General features: G+C 37.5%; 8 protein-coding genes across 13 annotated transcripts; 3 read left to right on the top strand and 5 right to left on the bottom strand.

Annotated features, from left to right (window-relative positions):
* Window positions 1-422: 422 nt before the first annotated feature.
* LOC124188582 (endoglucanase B-like) lies at window positions 423-5464 on the top strand. The gene is made up of 17 exons (XM_046581312.1): window positions 423-851; window positions 1394-1428; window positions 1496-1600; window positions 1776-2100; window positions 2193-2401; window positions 2491-2677; window positions 2787-2848; window positions 2939-3173; window positions 3254-3349; window positions 3475-3629; window positions 3715-3742; window positions 3817-3994; window positions 4065-4094; window positions 4320-4449; window positions 4528-4689; window positions 4767-4906; window positions 5014-5464. Exons 1-15 carry the CDS (start codon window positions 794-796, stop codon window positions 4648-4650), a joined length of 1956 nt encoding a protein of 651 aa, XP_046437268.1. The 5' UTR covers window positions 423-793; the 3' UTR covers window positions 4651-4689; window positions 4767-4906; window positions 5014-5464.
* On the top strand, window positions 4658-5242 carry LOC124188984 (endoglucanase G-like). Its single transcript, XM_046581920.1, has 3 exons — window positions 4658-4681; window positions 4767-4906; window positions 5014-5242. The coding sequence occupies exons 1-3, from the start codon at window positions 4658-4660 to the stop codon at window positions 5240-5242; spliced, it is 393 nt and encodes a 130-aa protein (XP_046437876.1).
* Window positions 5465-7875: 2411 nt separating the features above from the next.
* On the bottom strand, window positions 7876-9260 carry LOC124188585. Its single transcript, XM_046581318.1, has 2 exons — window positions 8985-9260; window positions 7876-8912 (listed from the first exon to the last, which is right to left on the bottom strand). The coding sequence occupies exons 1-2, from the start codon at window positions 9243-9245 to the stop codon at window positions 8058-8060; spliced, it is 1116 nt and encodes a 371-aa protein (XP_046437274.1). The 5' UTR covers window positions 9246-9260; the 3' UTR covers window positions 7876-8057.
* A 54-nt stretch (window positions 9261-9314) lies between these two features.
* On the top strand, window positions 9315-11280 carry LOC124188584. Its single transcript, XM_046581317.1, has 5 exons — window positions 9315-9466; window positions 9544-9803; window positions 9901-10179; window positions 10247-10528; window positions 10594-11280. The coding sequence occupies exons 1-5, from the start codon at window positions 9436-9438 to the stop codon at window positions 11005-11007; spliced, it is 1266 nt and encodes a 421-aa protein (XP_046437273.1). The 5' UTR covers window positions 9315-9435; the 3' UTR covers window positions 11008-11280.
* On the bottom strand, window positions 11185-13767 carry LOC124188583 (protein king tubby-like). Of its 4 annotated transcripts, none has more exons than XM_046581315.1 (8): window positions 13603-13767; window positions 13078-13228; window positions 12909-13023; window positions 12548-12846; window positions 12054-12458; window positions 11870-11987; window positions 11559-11711; window positions 11185-11499 (listed from the first exon to the last, which is right to left on the bottom strand). In XM_046581315.1, exons 2-8 carry the CDS (start codon window positions 13150-13152, stop codon window positions 11366-11368), a joined length of 1299 nt encoding a protein of 432 aa, XP_046437271.1. In that variant the 5' UTR covers window positions 13153-13228; window positions 13603-13767; the 3' UTR covers window positions 11185-11365. The 4 variants fall into 4 exon arrangements, with proteins under 4 accessions (XP_046437271.1, XP_046437272.1, XP_046437269.1 ...); XM_046581316.1 differs by having other exon boundaries at window positions 13078-13163; XM_046581313.1 differs by having other exon boundaries at window positions 13078-13154.
* Window positions 13768-13845: 78 nt separating this feature from the next.
* LOC124188589 (ras-related protein Rab-34-like) lies at window positions 13846-15772 on the bottom strand. The gene is made up of 8 exons (XM_046581324.1): window positions 15342-15772; window positions 15017-15225; window positions 14840-14941; window positions 14706-14770; window positions 14505-14635; window positions 14317-14388; window positions 14120-14252; window positions 13846-14041 (listed from the first exon to the last, which is right to left on the bottom strand). Exons 1-8 carry the CDS (start codon window positions 15369-15371, stop codon window positions 13971-13973), a joined length of 813 nt encoding a protein of 270 aa, XP_046437280.1. The 5' UTR covers window positions 15372-15772; the 3' UTR covers window positions 13846-13970.
* Window positions 15773-15867: 95 nt separating this feature from the next.
* Window positions 15868-18415, bottom strand: LOC124188588 (protein FAM151B-like). The gene is made up of 6 exons (XM_046581322.1): window positions 18007-18415; window positions 17516-17745; window positions 17345-17414; window positions 17050-17122; window positions 16780-16969; window positions 15868-16261 (listed from the first exon to the last, which is right to left on the bottom strand). Exons 1-6 carry the CDS (start codon window positions 18269-18271, stop codon window positions 16103-16105), a joined length of 987 nt encoding a protein of 328 aa, XP_046437278.1. The 5' UTR covers window positions 18272-18415; the 3' UTR covers window positions 15868-16102.
* Window positions 18416-18999: 584 nt separating this feature from the next.
* LOC124188587 (protein FAM151B-like) lies at window positions 19000-22275 on the bottom strand. Of its 3 annotated transcripts, XM_046581321.1 has the most exons (9): window positions 21688-22001; window positions 21295-21465; window positions 20422-20550; window positions 20155-20258; window positions 19935-20077; window positions 19707-19863; window positions 19511-19609; window positions 19364-19427; window positions 19000-19235 (listed from the first exon to the last, which is right to left on the bottom strand). In XM_046581321.1, the coding sequence occupies exons 1-9, from the start codon at window positions 21767-21769 to the stop codon at window positions 19201-19203; spliced, it is 984 nt and encodes a 327-aa protein (XP_046437277.1). In that variant the 5' UTR covers window positions 21770-22001; the 3' UTR covers window positions 19000-19200. The 3 variants fall into 3 exon arrangements, with proteins under 3 accessions (XP_046437277.1, XP_046437276.1, XP_046437275.1); XM_046581320.1 differs by lacking the exon at window positions 21688-22001 and adding an exon at window positions 22139-22275 and having other exon boundaries at window positions 19000-19427; XM_046581319.1 differs by having other exon boundaries at window positions 19000-19427; window positions 21688-21999.
* Window positions 22276-23295: the final 1020 nt, after the last annotated feature.

The following is a 23295-nucleotide window of genomic DNA, read 5'->3' as shown; positions in this document are numbered from 1 at the left end:
AAGCCACTACGCCACGGCTGTCAAGAAAATATCGAGCTATTTACAGTGCAATTAAATTTCCACATTGTAATTATTTAAATAAGTTATATAACATCCAACTATTTTTCATTTTTTGAAGCATATTATAATGAATGCATACAAAGGGTATACCCATATGGTATATCCGGGTTGAGGGTACTGTGAATCAAGACACCATTTGGCGACAAAGATGAAACCCCGTGAAACCCTATGTGGGTTCCAAAGCAAAACAGCCGCTTTAGTTTTATCGCTACAACCGTTTTTTTTTCATTTTTTTTATTATTATTATTGCAAAACACAAACCCTTCGTGGTAATATGAAAACTGGGCTTTTGACGAACACATATGTTATCAAATGACGTCAATAAGAGTGAATAACCCAAACAGAGTTTTGAGTGCCAGAGTGGTTGAACATCTGTAACGCTACATATATAGTGCCCGTTTCCACTGACAGATAAATAACCTCGCATGCCATGCAGTATTTTCATTATGGACTACTGATCTTATATGACTGATTAAGTGACTACGCATAGCTACTGCATAGAAAAGCCAACTCATTCTATACATGGTTGTAAAAGTCTGTACTGGTTGTAAAAAAAAAAGACCCTTTCCCTTTAGCCAATGGAATTGCCCACACCTGAAAATATCCCCAAGTGAGCAGCAACGATGTAAATTCTAATACGTGCTTGTCCTATAAAAGAAGGTATAACACACGGAGGTTTTAGTAGTAACTATTACTTGTTGCCAACTGAGTCGTTTGCAGATTTATTGCTGAAATGCGACTGTTTCTTTTTATTGCTTTGGTCGTTCTCTATTCATCCCAACAAGTGAAAGGTAAGCAAGCGATTTTACGACAGAGTTAGAGTTTTTTTTTAAAGCATAACTTAGATAACGTACATAAGAATGTCTAGAAGAATTTTTCTATGCGACAATCGGCGACAATATTATTATTATTATTATTTTTGAAACAATCTGTCAATTCACAATTAACTTTGATAATGCATACAGTTAAAGTGTATAGGGTCTAAGGTTCGATCGTTCGAGTCTATATTACCCTCGATATTACCCATCCGATCTAATAATGATTAAAATTACGTAACGGAAATTAACCTTGGCTTCATTCCCTTTCCGGTTAGACGTAAATAAATAAACCTTACGGACTGTATAAGGCCGAGTATTATGGTGCAATGCGTTCGCCACGCCACATTCTCCTTTGAGTACGAAATTTCTAAATTGCACTTCTGTTGAAAGGCTTATTTTTGTTTAATTAATTTGAATATTACTTACCTACTTAATTGTTCAAGGTCCTTGTATAAGGTTTACATTTTTATAATTATTTTTGTTGCTTATTATGAATATAATTTTCATTTCGGCAGCGGGGCCTTGTGACAACGTCGTCTCCATCTCAACGGTAAGAATAGATCATTTACTATAAGAAACACGTTTCAACCATAAATGGATTCTTTATATTGAGTCAGAGTTGGCCTGGTGGCTACACAACAACCTTAGTTATTCCAGTAACGACCACTGTGTCTAGCTGGACCATCGGCATTACATTTTCAGCAGCAATTTCAAGTTTAGAGGTTCGTAATAATTCAATATATAACTAATTACTTATTAACTGCTGCTCTATACATCTGCGCTTCAGTAAATTGCAAGTTGGCTTACACGAATGTTTGCTACATGAATCTGTAATAAAAACACATGAAAGACATTCGAGAAAGACATTTCAACTGTGTTTTTTTTTTATATTTGAAGGTGTGGAATGCTGTATCAACAACTACGGATTCAACAAAATTCAGTTTGATAAACTTGAGCTACAACGGGGTTCAAAACGCAGGGACCGTGTTTAATACAGTCGGTTTTAATGTGCGGTATCCTTCTTCCAACGCTTTTCCAACCATTACCAGCGTTGTATTCAATGGCGTAAATGTTTGCTCGACAGCAACTGTTCCTCCAACGACAACATTCCGGACAACTACCAAAGCAGCTATCACTACCAAAGCAGCTATCACAACTACTAAAACAACCCGGCGGACAACTACTAAAAAAGCAGCTACCACTATTGCAACATCCCCGACAAGTGTGAAACCTATTTTCTATTTTGTTAAATCCGTACAGGTCATCTTTTCTCCTAACATTCAATTTATATTCATTCTATTATTTATAAACTAGCCAAGAGAACAACTGCCGCACCACCAACAGCAGCACCAGTTACTGCAGCCCCTGTCACGACGAGCGGAACAGGATCTTGTTCCAGTGTGGCCATCATCTCAAGCGCTTGGGCGGGTGGCTTAACAGTGACTCTTGTAATCCCAGTTACAACTACTGTCACAAGCTGGACGATTGGTGTAACCTTTTCCGCCGCTCTTTCCAGTTTGCAGGTATTTGTTTCCGTTTATTAATACATGTACAAGTCGATTTCTATTATAGATTCTTTTTTAAATGTCGGTTTTGTTTTTTAACACTGTAGATATGGAATGCCCAATCAAGCACTACTGATAACGTTCGATTCAACCTAATTAATTTGAGCTACAACGGGCTTCAAAGTTCGGGAACCATACTGAACTCGGTTGGATTCAACGCCTATTATCCAGCTTCAAATCCTTCGCCCATCATCACTAGTGTCGTTTTTAATGGTGTAAACGTCTGCACCACTGGTAAGTAATAGCCTAGTACACGCAGTGTCAATAAATCAGATTGAATGTTAAGATGCATTACTATTAACTGTATTGTTTATACTTTGGGTGTCCTGTCGCAAATTATCAGGCGTAGTGTCAACCACAGCACCGGCGATCACAACTAAAGCAGCACCAACTACGTTGAATACAGTACCTTATACATTTCATTGCTATATAAAATAATTATACTATCTACTTTCATTTACATATATTTATTATTTTCTTTGGTGCTCTTTACAGGGAAGTACAACACCAGCTGGCACAGCTACAACAGCACAATCAAACTCTTCAGCTCCTCCGCCTTTAACTACTAAGTACAATTACGCCGAAGTAATAACCAAATCGTTGCTTTTCTATTACGCTCAACGTTCTGGCCGCTTGCCGACCAACGACAACCCCATTTCGTATCGTTCAGATTCCGCACTTGGAGATATTGGACAAAACGGCGAAGATTTAACCGGCGGATATTATGATGGCATACAATTTTACTTGCGTTTATTATTTATTTATTTATTTATCATCATTAATAATTGAATGCATTTTTTTTTATGTTAGCTGGTGACTTTGTCAAGTTTGGATTCCCCATGGCTTATACAACAACTGTTAGTGCATGGTCCGTAATCGACTATCCGTCCGGTTATTCTTCGGCAGGTAATAAATTAAAAAGGAATTATTAAGCGTATGGAATAGAAAAAACAAAATAATCATGGAACCTTATGAAAACCAATGAAAACAACAACAGCCACGAAAATACTAAGAGAAAATCTTTTTAACAGGCCAATTGACGAACGCCCGGAACATGGTCAAATGGGCCAGCGACTATTTCATCAAAGCACACGTCGCCCCCAATAAACTATACGGTCAGGTGGGTGATGGTAACGCTGATCACTCTTATTGGGGTCGTCCCGAAGAAATGACCATGGCAAGGCCGGTAAGTTTAAAGCTATACTTCATGAAAATTGTTCTTGGTTTTTTATATGAAGCATCAATAACATATAGCCTACATTTTTTGACAGGCGTCTTTCATCTCCACTTCAAATCCTGGTAATATTTCAACCGGTCCACTTTTCTGAAATAAACAAACAAATGTATAATTGTTTATGTTCGGATTATAAAAGGATCGGATCTGGCTGGCGAGACGGCTGCTGCACTAGCAGCAACTTCTATAGTTTTCTCTCAAGTGAACGCGACTTATTCGGCAATTTGCTTGGCTCATGCTAAGGATCTCTACGCGTTCGCTAAGCAATATCAAGGACTATACAGCTCATCCATTCCTCAAGCGGGCAGTTTCTATTCGTAATAATGAACCCATAAGAAGTTCATATAGAGCTAAAGGATCTAATAAATTTTAATATTTGTTATGTAGATCCAGCGGTTTTGGAGATGAACTTGCCTGGTAAAATGAGCTCAGTTGCATGATTTTCTCTATTGTTATATTTTCACGTTATCTCCTGGAACGTAGATATTTCGATTTCTACAAAAAAAAACCTCCTTACTACCCTACTCCAATTCCATTTCTATTCTCACTCACTAGTTATTTAAATCCATATCCATCCATCCACTCCCTACCATTTAAACAATATTTATATTTACAATTCTAACGCGGTTATTTTATTCAAAGGGGAGCAATCTGGTTGTACAGAGCTACTCAAGATGTTGCCTATCTGAATGATGCCAAGACTTTTTTCAATCAATATGGACTCTCAGGAGCCGGGGCATTTTCATGGGAAAATAAAGCCGCTGGGGTTCAGGTATCAGTTTAACAGTATTATTTCTGGGTCACATTTTATAAAAATCAGTTAGCCTATATTCATTTGATGTCATTTCAGGTATTGTTGGCAAAATTAACCAATGAACCGACTTACATCAGTTCCATCAGGACATTCTGTGATTCCTATGTCAATCAACCAAAGACGCCCAAGGGACTTTTGTTTATCAGTCAATGGGGATGACTGCGCCATGCATCCAATATTGCTTACATTTGTATACAGGTAAAATTCAAGCATGTTTTTCTCCATTTCACCAGCACCTAATTTTTTACGGTTTTCATTTTTTGGTTTAAATATAGGCAGCTGACCTCAACATCAATTCGTTAACTTATCGCAAATTCGCACAACAACAGATTCATTACGCCTTGGGAGACACTGGTCGGAGCTTTGTCTGCGGATTCGGAACCAATCCTCCCGTTAAATCTCATCACCGTTCTAGGTTTGTTACGGCATAATAGTACCCTGCTTAAAAGACTACAATTTAGTTATAATTGAGCTGATAATATTGAATTTGTATGATGTGATTGGTTTATTTCTTTTTATTAGCTCTTGCCCTAATATACCAAATACCTGTGACTGGAATACCTACAATTCGCCATCACCAAATGCCCAAATCCTTTACGGAGCTTTGGTAGGTGGACCGGACAACAACGATAACTACAGCGACGATCGCTCAAACTACGTTTCAAACGAAGTGGCTACCGACTACAATGCCGGCTTTCAAGGCGCAGTAGCCGCCCTTCAGGCACTTGCCGTTAATGGGAAATTCAACTAATCTAATTCAAAAAGTTTCTATCGGTTTCTATATTTCCATCAATCCAAGTTATTCATTCACGGTGATGGTTTATCTTCTTGGTTTGGGCAACACACAGAATTTATTGGTCGGCAACTGATTCTAACGCAGCTTCTCTCTTCATAACTGTAACGATTCCTTTGTTAATTATTTGGTCTTTTTTTACTCCTTCCTGATGAATCAATTCATAGTCGACGAAACGAAGAGATGAGAAAATTTTATATTTCGGACACCTACAGTACCTACACAAAGTTTGGAAACACGGCGAGTGTTTCCGCGCTTCTAACACGGCGGCTTACGGCCAAAGTGTCTCCCTTTTTTACGCGATAACTCACGTTTGAGTTATCGCAAAGCAAATTTAAAAAAATCTTCTTGGTGAGGAAAGAATTTCCTTTCTCCATGATTTTTTGTAGATTTTAGTGAATTGAAGTTTATCCCCAAAAGACTAGATATAAAGTTTGGAAACATCGGCGCGCTCGCCATATGTTTCCAAGCTAAAGGTTATGCTTTTTGAAAAATCATAAAAAATTGAAATTAATCAATTTTGACTTGAAACTTGCACCAACGGTAGACGACATAGTCGTCTTCACTTGGACAAAGTTTCAAATTTTTTAAATTAAACGCTGATTTTTGCCGATTTTTTAAAGAAAAATTCCGATTAATTTTCGTGGTGCAGGGACGAAATCCTAGCCCGGGGGAAGAATAGAGGGAAGGAAATAGGAGAGAACAAAGGGGTCCGGCGGTTTTCCCTCTTCTATTCTTCCCTCGGGGCAGGATACGCTCCACGCGACGAGAGAAGAAAAATCAACATTTAATGAAAAAATCGGCAAAAATCAGCGTTTAATTTAAAAAATTTGAAACTTTGTCCAAGTGAAGACGACTATGTCGTCTACCGTTGGTGCAAGTTTCAAGTCAAAATTGATTAATTTCAATTTTTTATGATTTTTCAACTAGCATAACCTTTAGCTTGGAAACATATGGCGAGCGCGCCGATGTTTTCAAACTTTATATCTACTCTTTTGGGGATAAACTTCAATTCACTAAAATCTACAAAAAGAAAGAAACGTTCTAACACGATGTATCAGGAGAGGTGGGCAAACGCAGTAGGGCGCCCCCTCTGAAATCTGTGCCAACTTTCTGAAATTGTTTACACTTCTGCCGCTAGGTTCTCTAGTGTTAGTGGCCCTGGAATTTGGCGCGAATTCTCTGACGTGAAGCGTCTGCCATTGTTGATAGTAGATTTTTAGATTCCATTTCGTTTTTTCATTTTATAATTTCAATCTTTAAGTTGTGGTGATGTGTTTTTGATAAATCGTGTGGTGAAATGGTGAAGTGTTTCGTGGTTGGATGTTCTACGGGATACAAATCAGCAAAAGAAAATGATGCCAAGGTATTTAAACCACCCAAAGAAGAAAGGCAATTCATTTTATGGGGGAAAAAAATGGAAAGAAGTGACAGAAAATTTTCTATAAAAGATCATGTGTGTTCTAGACATTTTAAAGAAGAATTCATCATCAAGAACTCTGTAAATGGTGGGGCCTCATTGAGTTGCTGGGTAATGAGAGATATGATGCCATACCAACCCATTTTCTTGGTAAGTTACGCTTTATAAATAATTCCTGTATTATTCATGAACTTATTTTAAATTATGCAGGTTACAAAGATGGGGTAGCCCCAAACAAAAAGTATCGTAAACAAACAACCTCTCCATTATCAAACAATGGATGCCATAAACAACCAGAAGAGAAACTTGATGATCGAACAACATCTGATGTAAACAGTGCTGAAGTCACTCTTCCTGGAGAGAATAGTCTTGAACACAAAACCCCAGAAACAGGAGTTGAAAATTTTGTCGATACCCAACATGAAGAAAACATCACTTCTGACACTTCTGTCGAAACCCAACGTGAAGAAAACATCACTCCTGACACTTCTATAGAAACCCAACATGAAGAAAACATCACTTCTGACATTTCTGACGGGAAACATACTGCAGACACTGCCGAAGTTATCACAGCCATGGACTGTGATGATTCAACAATTATTGAAACAATTGAAACCATCATTTGTGATCCTAGTGACGCTAAACTTCCTCCGTCTTGGCGTTGGCTTCCTGATTCGTGATTGCGATGTTTACAACGAAGATGCAACACAAGTCAAGAAAATTGTCCAAATTGTGAAAAATCGTAATTTTTATTGAATTTTTTTTCTTGTTACATTTCATAAGCGAAAAAAACAATCAAGAATTAACAATTATTCTTTAAAAAAAAATAAATTGTAAATTATTTTACGTTATTACAGACTAGCATGGTGATAATTTTATTTTTACTGAACTGAAACACCCTTAAAGGCTTAAACTACGATGCGTTTATCCACAATGGTTAAACTTCGCGCCAAATTCCAGGGCCACTAACACTAGAGAACCTAGCGGCAGAAGTGAGAATGATTACCGAAAGTTGGCACAGTTTCTTCCTCCCGCGTTTGCCCACCTCTCCTGATACATCGTGGTTCTAATAATCGCATCTGCCATCACCAAAAACGTAGTTGAAATCCTATATTAAAATTAAAATATCCCACAGTGAAAGAATACATAATAAAGGTACCGGTACTCATGGTTGGGAAATTAAAAATTGTATTTCAAAAACGGTTTCTTATACAGTAAAAGCGCAGACACATTGTTTAATAGACGCTGATTCTAATACAGGGTGAGGTCACAGCATTTTTATAAAAACACAATAGAGAAAAAAAATTGATTTAGAAATTCAGCAGAAATGCATCAACCTAATGATAAATACACTCATCTTCGCTCATCTTCTGATATTCCCAATTCGGCTCTTAAAAGATTGTTAAGCCATTCTTCACCTAGCAAAGAAACTATGTTTTCTGTACTAGTAGGAATTCTGTTGTTCAAGGAAGTCGAGGATATCTCAGTGCAGTTCTGTAAGTCTAAAATATCCTTAACCGCAATTTTTTCTTCTGATAAATAATTTAATGGTGGTCTGTAGCTCTCTAAAGATAAATCTTTCCCTGCAGAAGAACTAGAAGATGGAACAGAAGTAAGAGACATTTCTGCCAACTGTCTCCACAACTGTTGTTCGCGTACTTGAACACGGTTTATTAAATCAGTAGCTGTTTTATGAATGCTACTTTCATTTCCCTCAGATTTCCTAAGTAATGGAGGAATAACTCTTTCACTTCTGGTTTCAAAATCAAGTTTGGATTTCATGTTTTTGAAAATAGCTTTTCCACTACTATTAATACTGTAATTTTTTCCAAGCCACTTGAGATCATCTTCACTCAAATGCTCTTTGTTTGACATTTCATCCCTATTTCCATTTTGGCTCAAATTGTCAGAAATTGAAATCCTGTTCTCTGGAATGTGCACTTTTGATTGAGTGCCTCTGCTTTCTCCAGAAAATATAATTTCTTCAGAATCAAGAATATTATCTTGTCTTCTAACATGATTATTTGTTTCGACTGCATAGCTGTTTTGACTTGAAGAACTGCTGAGCATTGCTCTTGTATTCTTCATTTTCATAAGATGTTTGGAAGTTTCTGAAGCATGATTTGAGTGTGAAGATTGACTGAGCATGTAATCAAGATCGTATTTGGCATTATCCACTGCTTTCTGCAGACTTCTCTGACTAACAAACTGGGAAAAAAAGAAAACAACTCTGGTAAATTATGTTCCTACAAATCAATTGGAAATAAATATCAATTATACCTTCATCGAGTGTGCACTAACACTATTGTTACTAAGACACTTTCGAGTCAAAATTTCACACTGTATAGCTCTAGTTTTAGTAGGTAAGATTTCCCCATTGGAGATATGCATTTTTCCAGCTGTGAGCTGCCCTTTTAGTATTTCTGATATTCTCGTAGCTCGTAGTCGTAGGATTCTGGGTTTGTTGTTGTTGACTTGTGAGTGTGACTGACTCTTTGTTGCTGAGACTGGTTGTTGTTTGTTTTTATAAACAAGCGACATTGCCGGAATTTTTTTTTTGAGGAAAGAAAAATTTAAAAGAAAGAAAAGATACCGGCAAGTCGGCAACGCCACTACGGCACTACCTAAAGCAGACTAAAAAAACATATGTGAAAAAAAACAGTCCGTGATTTTATAACTAGACAGTTTTTCATTATTATGAAGTAAATATGATCACTATGTTAAATTTAACATGTTAAGGCTTTGGAAAAATTTCTGTAAAGGCGAGTAAAAATATAATATAAAAAATAATTGCATCTACGGACACCAGATTAATAACAAAACCCTTCATATCCTGTAGATTTCCGACAGTTATATGTCGGAAGTTCTGCAAATGTTGAGGCAACAAACATCAACTGTTGTTCCATTCCTTCGTTATCGGATAACGAGGGTCGGAATTCCTGCATCAGCCCTAATCAAGAGACATTAAATGTTGCAACATCAACTAAAGATGAACATTCTCTTGGGTGTGAACAGAAGTCTGCAGACTCCAATAATTACCGAAGGCCTTATTTCAAGTGGAACCTGACAAAATCAATATTTCTTGAAATATGTGGCTTGGTAAGAACAAACTTAATAATTCTTATTTTAATTGAGTGTTTCTTGTGAAAATTGTTTACAACATATAAAGCTAATATCATGCAAAACTTGTATGTAGAGTTCAGCTGTTGCCTTGGGCTGGGAGTGTGGACGATTCAAGCAAAAACAAAGCAGACTATCTCATGTTGATTATTCAGCAATTTTGGTGAGATTGCTATCAATCAGAGCCTTACCTTCAATAAATACAGGAGTTAGGCTATCAATAAATGATGCACCCCCAAAGTCCAATGCGTCATACACTGATGTCCTTGCCAAAAACACTACAATTGAGGCTTCTGACAAATATGTTAATGCCACAACTTCTCATGTTCCATCTCTTTCAGAAGAAATCCATGAGGTAATATCTGCTTATATTTTTATCTTTAAGCTGAATAATCTTTAACTGGCGTTGTTTATACATGTAGACCATGGAAGAGATGTTGAAAAATCTTGAAACAAGTAACAATCTTGGCTTAGCTGAATGGCAAAACTCAGTGGGAGTAGAACTTTTAAACTCAGCCAAGAAGAAAGAATTGTCAGAGTATGACCATCTAATCAAGATTTCTAAAACCGACCGTTTTTCCGCTTACCAGAAAGAAGCATTTAATTGTTTTCTAGAATCTAGGAGATTGGGCAGTGTCAAGGGAGCATACAATTTAGGCATCTGCTATGAACAAGGCATAGGTACTTCCCAAAATGTAGAGAAGGTATTTCAGCACAGATTATGCATCTTAAATTTGTAATCTATTTGAACTGTATGTCACTTTCACAGGCATTCACATATTATGAGGAAGCAGCCAGAAAAAATCATCCAGCTGCACAATATAACTTAGGTTTGCTGCTTTACCGACGTTACTTGAACAATGAAAAGTCAAAAGAGAGTGATCTCTCCGACGCCTTTTCCCATTTACGTCAAGCTGCTAATCACGGCTTAGAAGAAGCTCGTTCTGCCCTTAACATCCTCATTATTGAGCTAGCTAATCAAGATGTGGAAAATGTCACAACCATATTACCAGCTCGATCCGACGAGAAAAATTTTCACTGTGAAGTTAGTAAACACGAACTATCTATTCGCAAAGCCTTTAGTGAGCCCCACAGCTTCAATTGTTGCCATGTAAACGATAAATCTGAAATAATCAACTTCGAATTTAAGAAGGGCTCGGTAAATTTTTACTTTGGAGATTAAGTCACCAAAAGTTTCCTGTCCTCTTGGTTTCTTTCTGTTATTTTCGAGATTTATATGTGGTTTCTACGAGTCTGTACCTTTGCCCAATTTATTGACGATAAACTTTATAAAATCACATTAGATGTATGGGCATACACCTAACGGGTAGCGGCAATGTATTTACTTTGTAACACATGATTCAATTTGCTCTGCCTTTGTATTATAATTACTTTCAAAAAGATTGTCAAAAGTCGAAAGTGCAAGGCGGGGAAAAATAAAAGTGCATCAATTCAACAATGGGTTAATGACTAGAATTAATGTACTTGGAAAATGAAATCACTGATCTCTCTTTTCGCAATACAAATGATAAATCTGACGATCACTCGCACGCCAGTTTGCCATCAAAACTGCTCAGTGCAACGGCGAAGGCTTGCACGGCGCACATTGGATAGCGGAAATCCATGGTAAAAACGTCTTCCGCCACACGACCGAATTGCATTACGATGTAATCAGCTGTAAATGAGTTTGAACAAGATTAGAATAATTCAATTTCCATATTTTAAGTTCAATACCATCGTCCTCATGGACCAGCTGGAAATTCTTCACCGACGCCTGAGTAACTCGTCCATGAAAGTTGAGCACATATGACTGAGTATCGTCGTTCCATACAGGGGTTTTGTTGTGAAGCTGCAGAAGGTCATCACTCATCTTTCGCTTCCACCGATCTATCACAAAATATCAAGTCAACGACATTAATAAAAACAAGACGAGGCCAAGCACTTTTTTGTGAGTTTTGTACTCACATAAATAAAATCATATAAAAGACAAAACAAATATTGAAAGTACAAGTAATTTCAAAGCAATGCACGAAAATCTGACTTACCAATAATCCCTTCATGCTCTACTGAAGGACAAATATCAACACGCTGCTGCTCGATGGACATAGCTGGAATAATAATGGTCATTTTTCTTGGACCCTTGAATCCAAGTACGTTAGTATCCTATTGGGTAAAAAATAAAGTCATAAGTGAAAGTTAAAAAACGACTATACATGTCAGATTCCTTACATAGATAATTGCGGCAAGTTCTTGGCGACTACTGTATTTGTGTCCGTCATCGTAGAGGGTGAAATGAGTGCCGAAAACATTTGAACGAAGTTTGGCTGCAAACGCTTCTCCACCACGAGAGAGATCGGTTGGATCTGTCGATATTATGTAATTGCTTGTTGCGCTTTTCTTTCGTTTCCGTCCAGCAAGAAGAAAAATCTTTTTGCCATCTTCGCGTTCAAGGTGTAGAAAATAAGTTGGATACAGCCCGCGATCCATTCCCTTCCGATCACGAGTAATGCGGCATTTCATCTGAGATTCTTTGGGAGCAGCCTTGAAAACAAATTGGTCCAAATTCTCCTGAATATCGTTAAGTTGTGAAGATCCACTTATAATGCCGGAGCCTTGTCTATAATTTAAATGATCCTATTGAAAAATAAAGTTTTTGAAATTATATTATAATTATTTCGATTTTATATCAAAGTTTGTCAGGCCAATAAAAAAAACACAATTACATGAGATGGAGAATTGTTGCTTTCAATGGGCGTAGAAAGCGGACGTGGTCGTTTTTTCTCTTTGTGTGGTTCCTTACGAAGGTAAGGTCTAGATTCTTGGTCCTCTTCTGTTTCAGTTTCAGGCTCTGAAATGTCGGCTGAAACAGGTGATAAACTAAAACTTCGAAATTGGCTAGCTAATTTGTTAGAATCCATGGGTGGTACCGCAGTTGTCTGATCATCATCATAATCTGATGACTGACCAACAACAGGTAGCACTTGGACGGCAGTTAATACACTTGAATTGTGATCATCAATATCTGCATGACAAAAGAAAATTAGAAACTGCTGGAGCACTTATTGGTATCTATATACTAGTGACCTGTATTTGATTTTCCAGATCTTGCAGATCTGCTGGATAGAGGCCGGAGCTGTGATGCATGAATCAGTGCTGGCTGCTGACGTTTTGCTTTTTGTCTTTGCTCCACCAATTGGCGCTACAAATAAACATATTTAGAAATGAAGATTTACAATGTTGTATGGTGTTTTACCTGCTGATCTAACTTCTTCTGTCTCCATGCCGTGCTATTAGATGAAGAGGCTTCCATCATATCAGGCTTTTCCATTACTTCACCATCAATAAATATGAAGGTTTGGTTAAATTAAGGTAGTTTTACTAAGAATTTAGTTCGCAGGGAATATCTATTTAGTGACACAATATACTGTTTCAGATGAAAAGCTAATCACATTATCAAGCTACCTTAATTTAGTGTAATAGTGTAATGTTTTCTTTACTGTTTCCTAGGTAACCTGGATTCAAAGGGATGGGAATAATAGCAGAGCACATCTTTTGTGGTTATTAAGGTTTAGGTGGTATCAAAAAAGTGTAAATGATGTAATGAAACAATTAAACCAAATGAAAACCATGTTTCCTTTTTGAATCAATTTAAACTAATCACTATCAATAACTGCAGTGCTTGAAGAAAAAGCGAACACGACAGACAATATGCAATTCTTTGGAGAGGTCTAAAGAAATCGAATGAGAAAGTGCATTGCACATCTTGCGCCATATTTACCTTATTCATACGGTGGCGTGATTGAATATTCCAACAGAAAAAGAGAGTACTGCAACAAGGCAGCAGGTGTACATACCTATTCGTTACGAAAACGAAACACGAATGCTTTTGTGCTCTAAGAAAACTTGAGAGAGGAAAGAACTGTTGTGGATCGGCTACCGTTACCATAGTAACGGATTGTAGACCCGGCGTATTCGAAACCAGTTACAAATACAATAAACAAACAAATATATTCCACGCAAGTCACGATACATCATGTTTATTTCACTCACACAAAACTTACAAAAAATACGTATCGTGCCGATTTCTTTTGTTTTGTTTTCTAATTAATTTTCAATTTATAAAATTGTCGTCGATTTTTCAACACTTCAGCAACAATCATTTTTCAACCGCTTTTTTTTCTCGGTGCCGCTTTTAACCTCTTCATTTCTCCTAAGAGCTAAAACGAAATAACAATAGCGTATTATTTTTAATTTTTGATAGATTAAGGCAATTTGTATTAATTATTTGGACTTACTAACGAGACCACTGCCAATTTCTTTTGACGGGCCAATTTCTTGACACTCTTGTAGCACTGATATGTTGAAAGTCAACGCAGCAATTCGATTGAAAAATCGATCAACATTCAATCCCAATTTTGATGAAACGCACTAAATACAAAATAATTCTAAATATAGTTGCGAATTAGAATTATTTTATTGAAACTTAACTTACCCAGTATTCTGCTTGCAGCGCACGAGCCATTCGTGTCGCCTGTTCTTCTACGTGCTTGTAGGCAGCTTCCGACTACATTGGGAAAATCAAATAATAACGAGAAGATGAAACGTGATGAGACTGTATTAATATACTTTTTAGTGAGCGGCGAAAAAAAATCAATAACTAAAGCAGTGGCTATATCTTACCAGCAAATCCCTTTTGGTCCCGACCAAAAACACGAGAGGACGAACCGTATTAGCCTTCAGCGCATCTTCCAACCAAGCCGGGCAAGATGACAGCGAATACAGATTGGTCAGATCGAATACAACAACAATTGCTAAGCAGAAATCAAAAGAAAGAAAAAACAAAAATTATACGTCTGTGACGTTAAATGTCGAGAGATTTACCGTGAGCGCCACGATAATACGAAGAAGCGATGCATTTAAACCTCTCTTGCCCAGCAGTGTCCCATCTAAAATAGAGAATCGCTTATTGTAAAACTTTACAAAATAACACCGTAGATAAACAAGCGCGAGCTTACATTTGTAAATTAAACGGCACTTGTAGAACATCAAATCTTTCCACTTCAAAATCGACTCCTATTGTTGCCTTGTAATTTTGGTCGAAAACGCTGTGACAGAATCTAAGAATGACAATAAACATGGTGATTTTTACGATCCTCAAACAAATTTAAAATAAAAAATTTTTGGTTAAATACCGATTAACGAGACAAGATTTTCCCACTGCCACATTTCCTAAAACAATTACTTTGGATATTTTCAAGCCCGTGGTTATCAACCGATTGGAAATGCATGCGGATTTCACTTCTGGGCGGAAATCGGGTCCTGAATAAGGCGTACATGATGGCAAATAGGCGGGCGGAAGCTTGAAGATTTGTCGGTCATTGGGAGCTTTATCTAGCAGCATCTTTTTTTTTAGTTAAAGTTTAAATTACTTGACAGTCAGATTAATAAGATACATTAGTACATTTTATTCAAAAGATAGAATTGATTCTTTCTTTTTATTTTGTACTTTTAACTTACTTTTAGAGTAGCAGATCGAGACTGACGCATTAAAACTTGGAAGAGATGACGTCAAAAATGATTGAGAATATGAGCACGTCAATATGTTTCGTTGAACCAAAGAAACCAAAGAAAAAGTCTTGTTGGGAAGTTGGGAACCGAATAAAGTTTGAAAATTGTTCAGCTGCAGTATGGTGACTAAGGGTTGGGTGGCAATGTTGTGATAACTCGCACGCTCGATGTTGCCTAGCAACGGGACTTTTGGCTACGGGCGTTTATATAGATAGAATTTATAGAATTCAAAAAGGTTTCCAACAAGTTTCCCAACATAGTCAAGAAATTAAAGTAGGCCTACTCTGAGTTGCGTTTTAAGTTCCTCCACGAGTAATTTGATGTGTTGAATAAAGTTTATGCAACGTCAACATTTTGAGTACCGGTACGTCGGTTTGAATCGAATCATTTATATACCGGAAATGTAAAAAAAAATCTTAATTCACCAAAAGACCATTGATAATTATTAATCGTATAAAAAGAAAAGCACAAGAGATTTTCAAAAAGTTGTGGCTTTGTTAAATGCCACAAAACGACATTTATTATAAAATCGCAAGGCGAACTGGCGGTGTTCTTACAGACGTTTCATTACAACACGATTATAAAGCTTATTGCACGGCAAGGTAGGCTCTACATTGGCAAGTCGTTGCGCAGCTCAGACTTGACTCTATTTTTTTCTTAGAGGCGATTGCATAATGCAAAAGCTTTTCCTATTTAGCCACGATGACAAGCTAATAACGATCGTTGAAATGCTGAATTTCACAGAGGAGGCCGCTGGAGACGTCGATGTAAATTCTTTTCGTGCCAACGTGTTTAATGAGTTTCATTAGTCCGGGCACGTCGACAGTGTCGAACGGTCCACTCCAAATGGTCAGCGTGCTGTCTTCAACCTATAAAAGGACTCGTTATCTCATCATACCATATTCGTCGAAATGAGAAATTTACATTTTTCGCGTGATTTAACATTTAATATGTAATCACTTTGGCATAATCAGGTTTAAACTCAAGAACAGAGAAAGCGGTAAAAGAAATGATGTGCTGATTGCCATCGAAATCAAAACAAAAGAACTGGGACAGGGTACGGTAGTATAGGTACGCACTAGCTGCCTTGGATCAGATTATCCTTTCCCTTTGGCTGGCTTATTTCAAATCACGTTAGAGAGAAAGTTAGAGTTTGGCAGGATTTCATGATGATTACTATGCATGTACGGTATTCATCTCATATGTTGCCCCACTAACCTTATGGGCAGCTTGGCCGTGACTGAAAGCTACTATAGATAGCCATATACAAATATGCGTTGCATGCACCAAGTCACAATATTAAAATGCAAGACCACGTTTGATTGTTAGAAGTCAAATTCAGCTTTAAAAAATATTGTTATATCGAATTGGATATAGTGTCGCGTACCTGTTCCAGTAACCATATAATGCTGCGCTGAGACTCTGGCGTGGTACATAAACCAGCCCGAATGGGAAAGGTCACCGGCTGGCGGATTTGAGCCGCTCTGAGAGCATCACGCAGTTGGATCATGTGGTTCATTGTGTACGAACCTTCGTTGATGATCTGCAGCGGCCATGAAGACACATCAGGACCATACCTTTTAGGCGAAAGGAAAGTTAGCGTGACGATTAAGTGGAACTAGAAAAAAAAATAAATAATAAATTCGAAGAAATAAACCTGGTTGTCCATCCAACGGAGAGAACAGCATCAGGAAAGTAGCTCTTTGTCAGATTCAGAAATCGCCTTGCATCTGAAAAAGAAAAAAAAAACATTTTATTCTTGAAAATGATGAATATCTACAATTTAGAAATCACTTGTACTATACAACATTATAAATATACCGAAACGTCCAGTGTCATGGGCTTTTAAGAGAAATCAGAAAAGTAGAATAAATGTAAAGTGAAATTGGAATTGTAAAAATGAAATGAATTATTTCTAAACGCGCTTAAGTACTGGCTGTTGAAATTCTCACCCAGTGGCTTTGTGGTTGCATTGACGGGCCCCTGGATAATGTCCGCGTTTAGCCAAAGTGGTGCGTAAATCTTTGTGAGTCAATAAAAGTTACCGTGCTGAGTCAGTATAATAACGAATAAAATTTGGCCGTTTGATTGTCAGACAATAAATCGGCACATATAAATAATACCTTGTTAGCTCGCGTTTTTATGGTCCTGAGTGATAACTCGACTGCTTCCATGTCTTTGAAATCTAGCTTGATTCCCTTTGGCGTTCTGCTGCTCAGCGTAGTGTCAAGAAATTCTTCTAAACTCAAATCCGATGATTTAAAAGGCGGATGAGCCATGATTGGCAGAAACTTTCCTTCGCGACCCGTTACGATCCCCATAGACACATCCGCTTCAATCATCATGTCAGTTCCTATTTTCAAAATACGTTTAAAATTTTTTCCAAATTTTATAATCATCAAATATCGCGTGAAATCTAAAATCGGAAACTTTACCGAATAAAATCATCGTTTCGCTACTAACATTTCATTAGTTTCACAAATTAGTTTTTATTTAATCAAATTAAATTTTTAAATGATTAAAAATTGTGTTAGGTTTGGATTTCCCTAAATTCTTCCATTTAACTTGCGATTTTGAGTGAGTTATCATTAGTAATAAATGATTAAATACCCACCTTGAAGTGTCTGGCTGAGCTGGGCCTTACTGTTGACTCCATGTCCCCACTTGACTCGCGAAAGATCCGATTGTATTTGAGGAAAGAATTTGGCCACTGACGGTATTGTCACTCCGTCGTTGCCGTGGATGTATGATGCGCTTTTGACTTGAGTAATAAACAACAAAATCATTGTCCAACCAACCGCTTTGATCGACAACACGGAAGGCAGGCAAATAAAAGTGACACTTGAGCATTGGTAGCGCGACATCCTACTATAGGGCATATATAGAGTATTGTAGAAAGTGCACAAAGTACTCGATGCAATCGCAGATCACGCTGTTGTAAACGAAGTGACGTTGTTGTATTCAAGAGCTGCTGCTGTCTTTGCCAGCAACTCGGAGTCGACTGAGGACTTTCTAGCCATTACCCACCAGGTATTTTCTTCAAAACGTAAAATAATAAATAAAGTGAAAAAAAAAAGAAAAAACACTTTCTTTACTCTGACGGTTTGTGCATGACTAGAATTCGGTTTGCAGGTAGTTGATTGGTCAAAAGAGAAAGAGAGAGTGAAAGCGGCTGGATGTCCAGGGGGGCCATTCTTTAGCCCACAGCTAAATCAAGTTCGTGGTCACATAACATCGCATACGTAGATATAAGCTCAAACCCTCGTTATTACTTGTGCTCAAGAATACCAAAACCTAGGGCTATATATACCACGGCGAAGAAAGTTTGTTCGAACCTACCCGGGAGTGTAGAAAATTTGGCTTCATTATTATTATTTATGTTAGCCTATAAAAATTCCCCGTGGTGGAAAACACACTTGTTTCAAAACAATTTGGAAAAAATTTGCCCTTAGGTGTTGGAGGAGAAGGTTATTCGTTCCATCACCTTCCCATATTTCGGATAGCAACCAAAAAAATAACAATATTAGTGTTGAATTGAATTTTATCAAAAATCGGCAGAACTAAAAGTGAATAATACGAGGTCAATTTTTGAGATGAATATTAATAAAATTTTTAAATGCAATATATTTCGAACGATTTCAAATGCAGTATACGACACTAGAAAACTGCCGTTTTGAAGGCACACAAATAAAATCGAGTGTGGCCTGTTCTCCATGTCAATTTTACACGTATTGTAGAAAATGCTGAGATTTGATTTGATTTCACGTTGTAAAAAAAAGATAATAAATACTGTATAACTTCCATTCGTTTAAATAGCCGTTGAACGTGTTTCATTCGCTATTGCTGGTTATGCGAATTGATGTTCCATGGAAGGAATGAAGTCGCGCACGACAAATACGTCAGCAAAGCAAAAAAACTTGGATTAGACGAAGTTCGTCCATTATTTCGCCCAAAACCCAAAAGATATTCACCCATCGAGTACGCTGCTCTGTAACGGGACATTCGACAACGCAATCCGCTGTGGACGTCGATGTACTGCAGAAAAATGAAACCACCACCATCGTCATTATCAGAGTTACTTATTGAAAACACAACTATTTTAAATATCTATTCCTTACAATGAACTCTTTGCCGATCGCGTCTATGAAATCCAACAGCCCAAATACATCAACTTCGTCGCCATAGGAACTCCAAATTGTCACTGTACTTCCCGGTATCTAAACACAACAAATGACAAAGTTAGGCATTATTTTTAAAAAAAGATCGCCATTGATTAAATGTATCGTTAATATGTTATGCAAATTGCGAACATACTTCTCTCAGAAGCCATAAAATATTCTGTCGAGATTCCAAATTTGCTATGAGTCCGGCTCGAACGGGAAATGTTACTGGGGCAGTTACTTGAGCTGCTATTAGGGCGTCTCTCATATTCCGACATTGATCAAGAGTATAATAACCTTCTTTGGCGAGTCTAGTTATTGTACAACCAAGTAATTAATTTATACTTTTCCAGCTAAGCTCATAAAATGATGCAATACTTACTTTGTCGTCCAGCCCGCGCTGATGACTGCAGTTGGAAAGTAGTATTTGGTAAGGCTCAGAAATAACTGGGCGTCTATAGGATTTGAAGTAGAATCCACTGGTCCTTTGATAATGTCAGCGTTTAACCAAAGAGGTACCCGGATCTAGTATAGTTTAAATTATTAAAGAAAATTCATTAATTAACTTGGAATTATTATAGCTATCAGCAATAATGGCTTACTTTATGTTCTCTCGTTTTGACTATCTGGAGAGCTCGTTCGAGTACTTCAACACTTTTAAAATCCAATTTGATTCCCTTGTAATAGGCTTCGTCTAGGACTTCGTCTGTTAGCATCAATCCGACAGGTGGAAAAAATTAAGTTCAATCATTAATACACTAAACAATTTACGCGCTTATTGGTAAAAATAACACCATATGTGTTAAACATCTTGTTATTGCGCTTCGTTTTTATTTTTAAATAAAGAGAGATATGAAATAAAACGTTACCTAAAAAGTCTTCAAGCGACAAGTCACTTGCCGAAATTGGCGGGTGTGCCATAATTGGCCTGTCTTCAGAGTGCGGGTCGCTTTTCAACTTTCCCAGCGAAACGTCTGCTTCAAGCATCATTGCACTGCCTTGTGTCAACCAGGAAATAAAATTGTGTTAATCAATTTCAAGAATTTTGAAAAAAATAAATAAAAACATTCCGATTATCAACTGCGAAAATAGCTCAGGAATCGAAAACAGATAGGGTTTGGCAGTTTCCCAACTGAATTTCCATCCTGGGCAAAAATACGCTTCAGAGGATAAATTAGGATAAATCAAGAAAATGTGAGTCTGTCAAAGATTTCGGTGAACACAGGTCAACTTTGAAAGCCCAAAGCCCCGTGGTGATGATTGTATACCTCGTGTATGACCAGCTAGGCATTCCGTTCTCACGTCAGCTCACAAAAGAAGATAAACTCAACTGCTTTCCGGAAAAGGGATTTCGTTTTATCGGTGCTGTAAAGAACTCACAGTCACAGAGAACAATGTCCAATAATAGTCTGCGATGACCATCATCGCCTCGAGTCGCGTATTAATTGGTATTTCTTAAGGGACTATATATTTAGTTGTTTGTTAATTCAGAAAGCGTCAGGCTGACCACTGAACAAGAATCGCCCCCCTCCCCATATACGTATACAAAGAAATTGCGCAATGAGAAAAAACTATGGAGCGGGACATTTTTGGACTGGATAGGAATTCAAGGTGCTTTTTTTTTTGAATATGTGCAGACTATTATTAGAAGAATAAAGAACTAGAATGACGGGATGGCCAAGATCTAATTTGCATAGCATGCATCATTAATCAATTGTTTGAGCTCGACAACTACTTATTACCTCTTAGCGCACGTCTCAGCTTCTTTCGGTTGTCTACTGCATGAGCCCACGTCACTTGGGTAAAATCCGTTCCGACTTCCGGGTTGATGTCTGACACCGACGGGAAAGCGCGGCCAACAGATATTTGCGAATTTCTTTCGATATTATCCATTGTGAGGTTGCTCATATTACCTGAGAAAAATCAAAATTTGAATAATAAGTAACGGTGTGTGGTAAACTTGGCATACGGTAGAATAGAAGTGGGTCTAGTTCAACCGCAACCGGTTAAAGTGGCGCAATTTGATATTTGATGAACCTCTCATTTCAGCACAAAAAATTGGTTTAGAGAGTATGACAGTGTTTTTGCATAGGTATACCGTGCCATTACAAAGGTGTTTCATTGAAAATACCAACCGAGTTCATAGACTGGAGATGCACTGGCACCACTGAAAATCCAACTTGCCAATATCATAACTTGAACTGAACGATGCGACATTGTGACCAACTTTGAACACAGCTTGGAGTATAGGCTACAATTATGGTACACGACGGATTTCACTTAAATAATCTGCTACTGCGCTTCATTCTTGTATTGTCAGTTGTCAACCCCAAAGATGGAGAAAAAGCCAGTTGTGTTTTGTCTCTTATCCAAAATAACTGCCAGAGAGCCTCCGAGCATGCGACTACCAATGTGTGCACCACTAGATCAACTGGACTCCAGTCTCTACATTCTGTACTCTGTAGGTCTGTAGGTTTATAGACCCTAGTGGCTAGTGGATGCCTTCTGAATGAGGAAGGACCCCAAAGTCCATCCTACATTTTCAAGATTTTTCAAAAGAAAAGGGAATGTAAACTTTGTTCTCACCGTTTCTTTGGAGGTCAGCTGTCCTACAAGAATTAGGACAAGGGGGCGTTGACCTACATCAAAAACTTAAGCATTTCAACTTCGAGTTAGGGTGTACAATTTTCCCTCACGGGTTATTTAAAAGCGGTTGAACTTTGTTTAACACTTCCTTATATCAAGCCAAAGCGGTGATGAAAAATAAGGGAAATAAAATGGGTTGAAATTCAGAAATATTTTAGACCGGCTTCGACTTCAAAGTAACAGCTGATTTCATAATTCAATCAAGACATTCGGTAAGCGCATGCGTCGTCATAGCGGTAAAAATATGTGTACTGTTACACAGAAAATATGATACAGACGTGGATAATAGGTCTCCATGCAACACCGCAATGTTAAAGCGTGTTAGACCAACATCTAAGAAAAAAAAAATATTGTACCACCCGGCACATGGGTATTGGCATGAGCGGGAATGAGCAGAAGAAGAGTTTCTGAAAAACCGTAATATTCTTTGACCATCAGTAATCAGTTGACCAGTGGTACACGCAGTCTTATTCGTTCTTATATTGTTGATGTGTTGATGTATTGTTGCAAGCATATGCTCTGGATGCCTGCCCTATATATTTTGGCAACACGCATGCAACTTTTTTGCTACACAATTTTTTCCGAGATAGAAATATCTTGCATCTGTCAAATAGTTGTCAATAATTATGAATACACATTAGGCTAATTCATGAATTTGAATTTCAACTCGCAGTATTATTACCCCAGAAGCTATATAATTGATTATGTCTTGATTATTCGTTGAATATAAATCAAACAGGAAGAAGGAAACAATAAGTAGATCCGTTGGGGAACAAGCTTTGAAATCAAACTTCCCCGTTGGCATCCGATAGAGATCGATAGGGTTCAAACCAAACACAGACAAAATCGTGACAAAATCAATGTGATAATCGTATTTTATGAATAAATAAAATTCGGGTGAAACGAGTTTTGTTTAACTGTAAAAGTCACCCACCTGTTGCTCTCCTTATTAAACTCGGATATTTTCGTGATACTTGCTTATCCTTTTTTTTTACAATGTCGACTTTTTATTCCTTCTTTTTTTTTTTTTTTTTTTTTTTTAATTCTCCCCGTCCTTGACGCTGAGTCATGTTACAAGTTCTAAAATTGGTTGGAAC

Source organism: Daphnia pulex, chromosome 2, assembly GCF_021134715.1.
Source record: "Daphnia pulex isolate KAP4 chromosome 2, ASM2113471v1".
NCBI lineage: Eukaryota > Metazoa > Arthropoda > Branchiopoda > Diplostraca > Daphniidae > Daphnia > Daphnia pulex.
Note: the sequence above shows the minus strand (reverse complement) of the source record. Positions and strands in the feature narration are given on the sequence as shown.

Excerpts from the sequence above, each read along its gene's own strand:
- LOC124188585 (XM_046581318.1), bottom strand. The coding sequence starts at position 9,245 with ATGTCGCTTGTTTATAAAAACAAACAACAACCAGTCTCAGCAACAAAG. Across the intron at positions 8,913-8,984 it reads TTAGTGCACACTCGATGAAG|TTTGTTAGTCAGAGAAGTCT; the intron begins GTATAATTGATA and ends TTTTTTTCCCAG.
- LOC124188588 (XM_046581322.1), bottom strand. The coding sequence starts at position 18,271 with ATGCCCTATAGTAGGATGTCGCGCTACCAATGCTCAAGTGTCACTTTT. Across the intron at positions 17,123-17,344 it reads TGCAACCACAAAGCCACTGG|ATGCAAGGCGATTTCTGAAT; the intron begins GTGAGAATTTCA and ends TTTCTTTTTCAG. Across the intron at positions 16,970-17,049 it reads TCCGTTGGATGGACAACCAG|GTATGGTCCTGATGTGTCTT; the intron begins GTTTATTTCTTC and ends TTCGCCTAAAAG.
- LOC124188589 (XM_046581324.1), bottom strand. The coding sequence starts at position 15,371 with ATGCGTCAGTCTCGATCTGCTACTCTAAAA. Across the intron at positions 14,253-14,316 it reads CGCTGCAAGCAGAATACTGG|TGCGTTTCATCAAAATTGGG; the intron begins GTAAGTTAAGTT and ends TTTTGTATTTAG. Across the intron at positions 14,042-14,119 it reads AATTGGCAGTGGTCTCGTTA|CTCTTAGGAGAAATGAAGAG; the intron begins GTAAGTCCAAAT and ends ATTTCGTTTTAG.
- LOC124188587 (XM_046581319.1), bottom strand. The coding sequence starts at position 21,769 with ATGTCGCATCGTTCAGTTCAAGTTATGATATTGGCAAGTTGGATTTTC. Across the intron at positions 19,610-19,706 it reads TTTTATGGCTTCTGAGAGAA|ATACCGGGAAGTACAGTGAC; the intron begins GTATGTTCGCAA and ends TGTTGTGTTTAG. Across the intron at positions 19,428-19,510 it reads CGATCGGCAAAGAGTTCATT|TACATCGACGTCCACAGCGG; the intron begins GTAAGGAATAGA and ends ATTTTTCTGCAG.
- LOC124188582 (XM_046581312.1), top strand. The coding sequence starts at position 794 with ATGCGACTGTTTCTTTTTATTGCTTTGGTCGTTCTCTATTCATCCCAA. Across the intron at positions 1,601-1,775 it reads CAGCAATTTCAAGTTTAGAG|GTGTGGAATGCTGTATCAAC; the intron begins GTTCGTAATAAT and ends TTATATTTGAAG. Across the intron at positions 3,995-4,064 it reads CAAGCGGGCAGTTTCTATTC|ATCCAGCGGTTTTGGAGATG; the intron begins GTAATAATGAAC and ends TTTGTTATGTAG.
- LOC124188583 (XM_046581315.1), bottom strand. The coding sequence starts at position 13,152 with ATGGAAAAGCCTGATATGATGGAAGCCTCTTCATCTAATAGCACGGCA. Across the intron at positions 12,459-12,547 it reads GCAACAATTCTCCATCTCAT|GATCATTTAAATTATAGACA; the intron begins GTAATTGTGTTT and ends ATTTTTCAATAG. Across the intron at positions 11,712-11,869 it reads AGAGCATGAAGGGATTATTG|ATCGGTGGAAGCGAAAGATG; the intron begins GTAAGTCAGATT and ends ATTTTGTGATAG.
- LOC124188584 (XM_046581317.1), top strand. The coding sequence starts at position 9,436 with ATGTTAAGGCTTTGGAAAAATTTCTGTAAAG. Across the intron at positions 10,180-10,246 it reads TTTCAGAAGAAATCCATGAG|ACCATGGAAGAGATGTTGAA; the intron begins GTAATATCTGCT and ends TTATACATGTAG. Across the intron at positions 10,529-10,593 it reads CTTCCCAAAATGTAGAGAAG|GCATTCACATATTATGAGGA; the intron begins GTATTTCAGCAC and ends TCACTTTCACAG.
- LOC124188984 (XM_046581920.1), top strand. The coding sequence starts at position 4,658 with ATGCATCCAATATTGCTTACATTT. Across the intron at positions 4,682-4,766 it reads ATCCAATATTGCTTACATTT|GCAGCTGACCTCAACATCAA; the intron begins GTATACAGGTAA and ends GTTTAAATATAG. Across the intron at positions 4,907-5,013 it reads AAATCTCATCACCGTTCTAG|CTCTTGCCCTAATATACCAA; the intron begins GTTTGTTACGGC and ends TCTTTTTATTAG.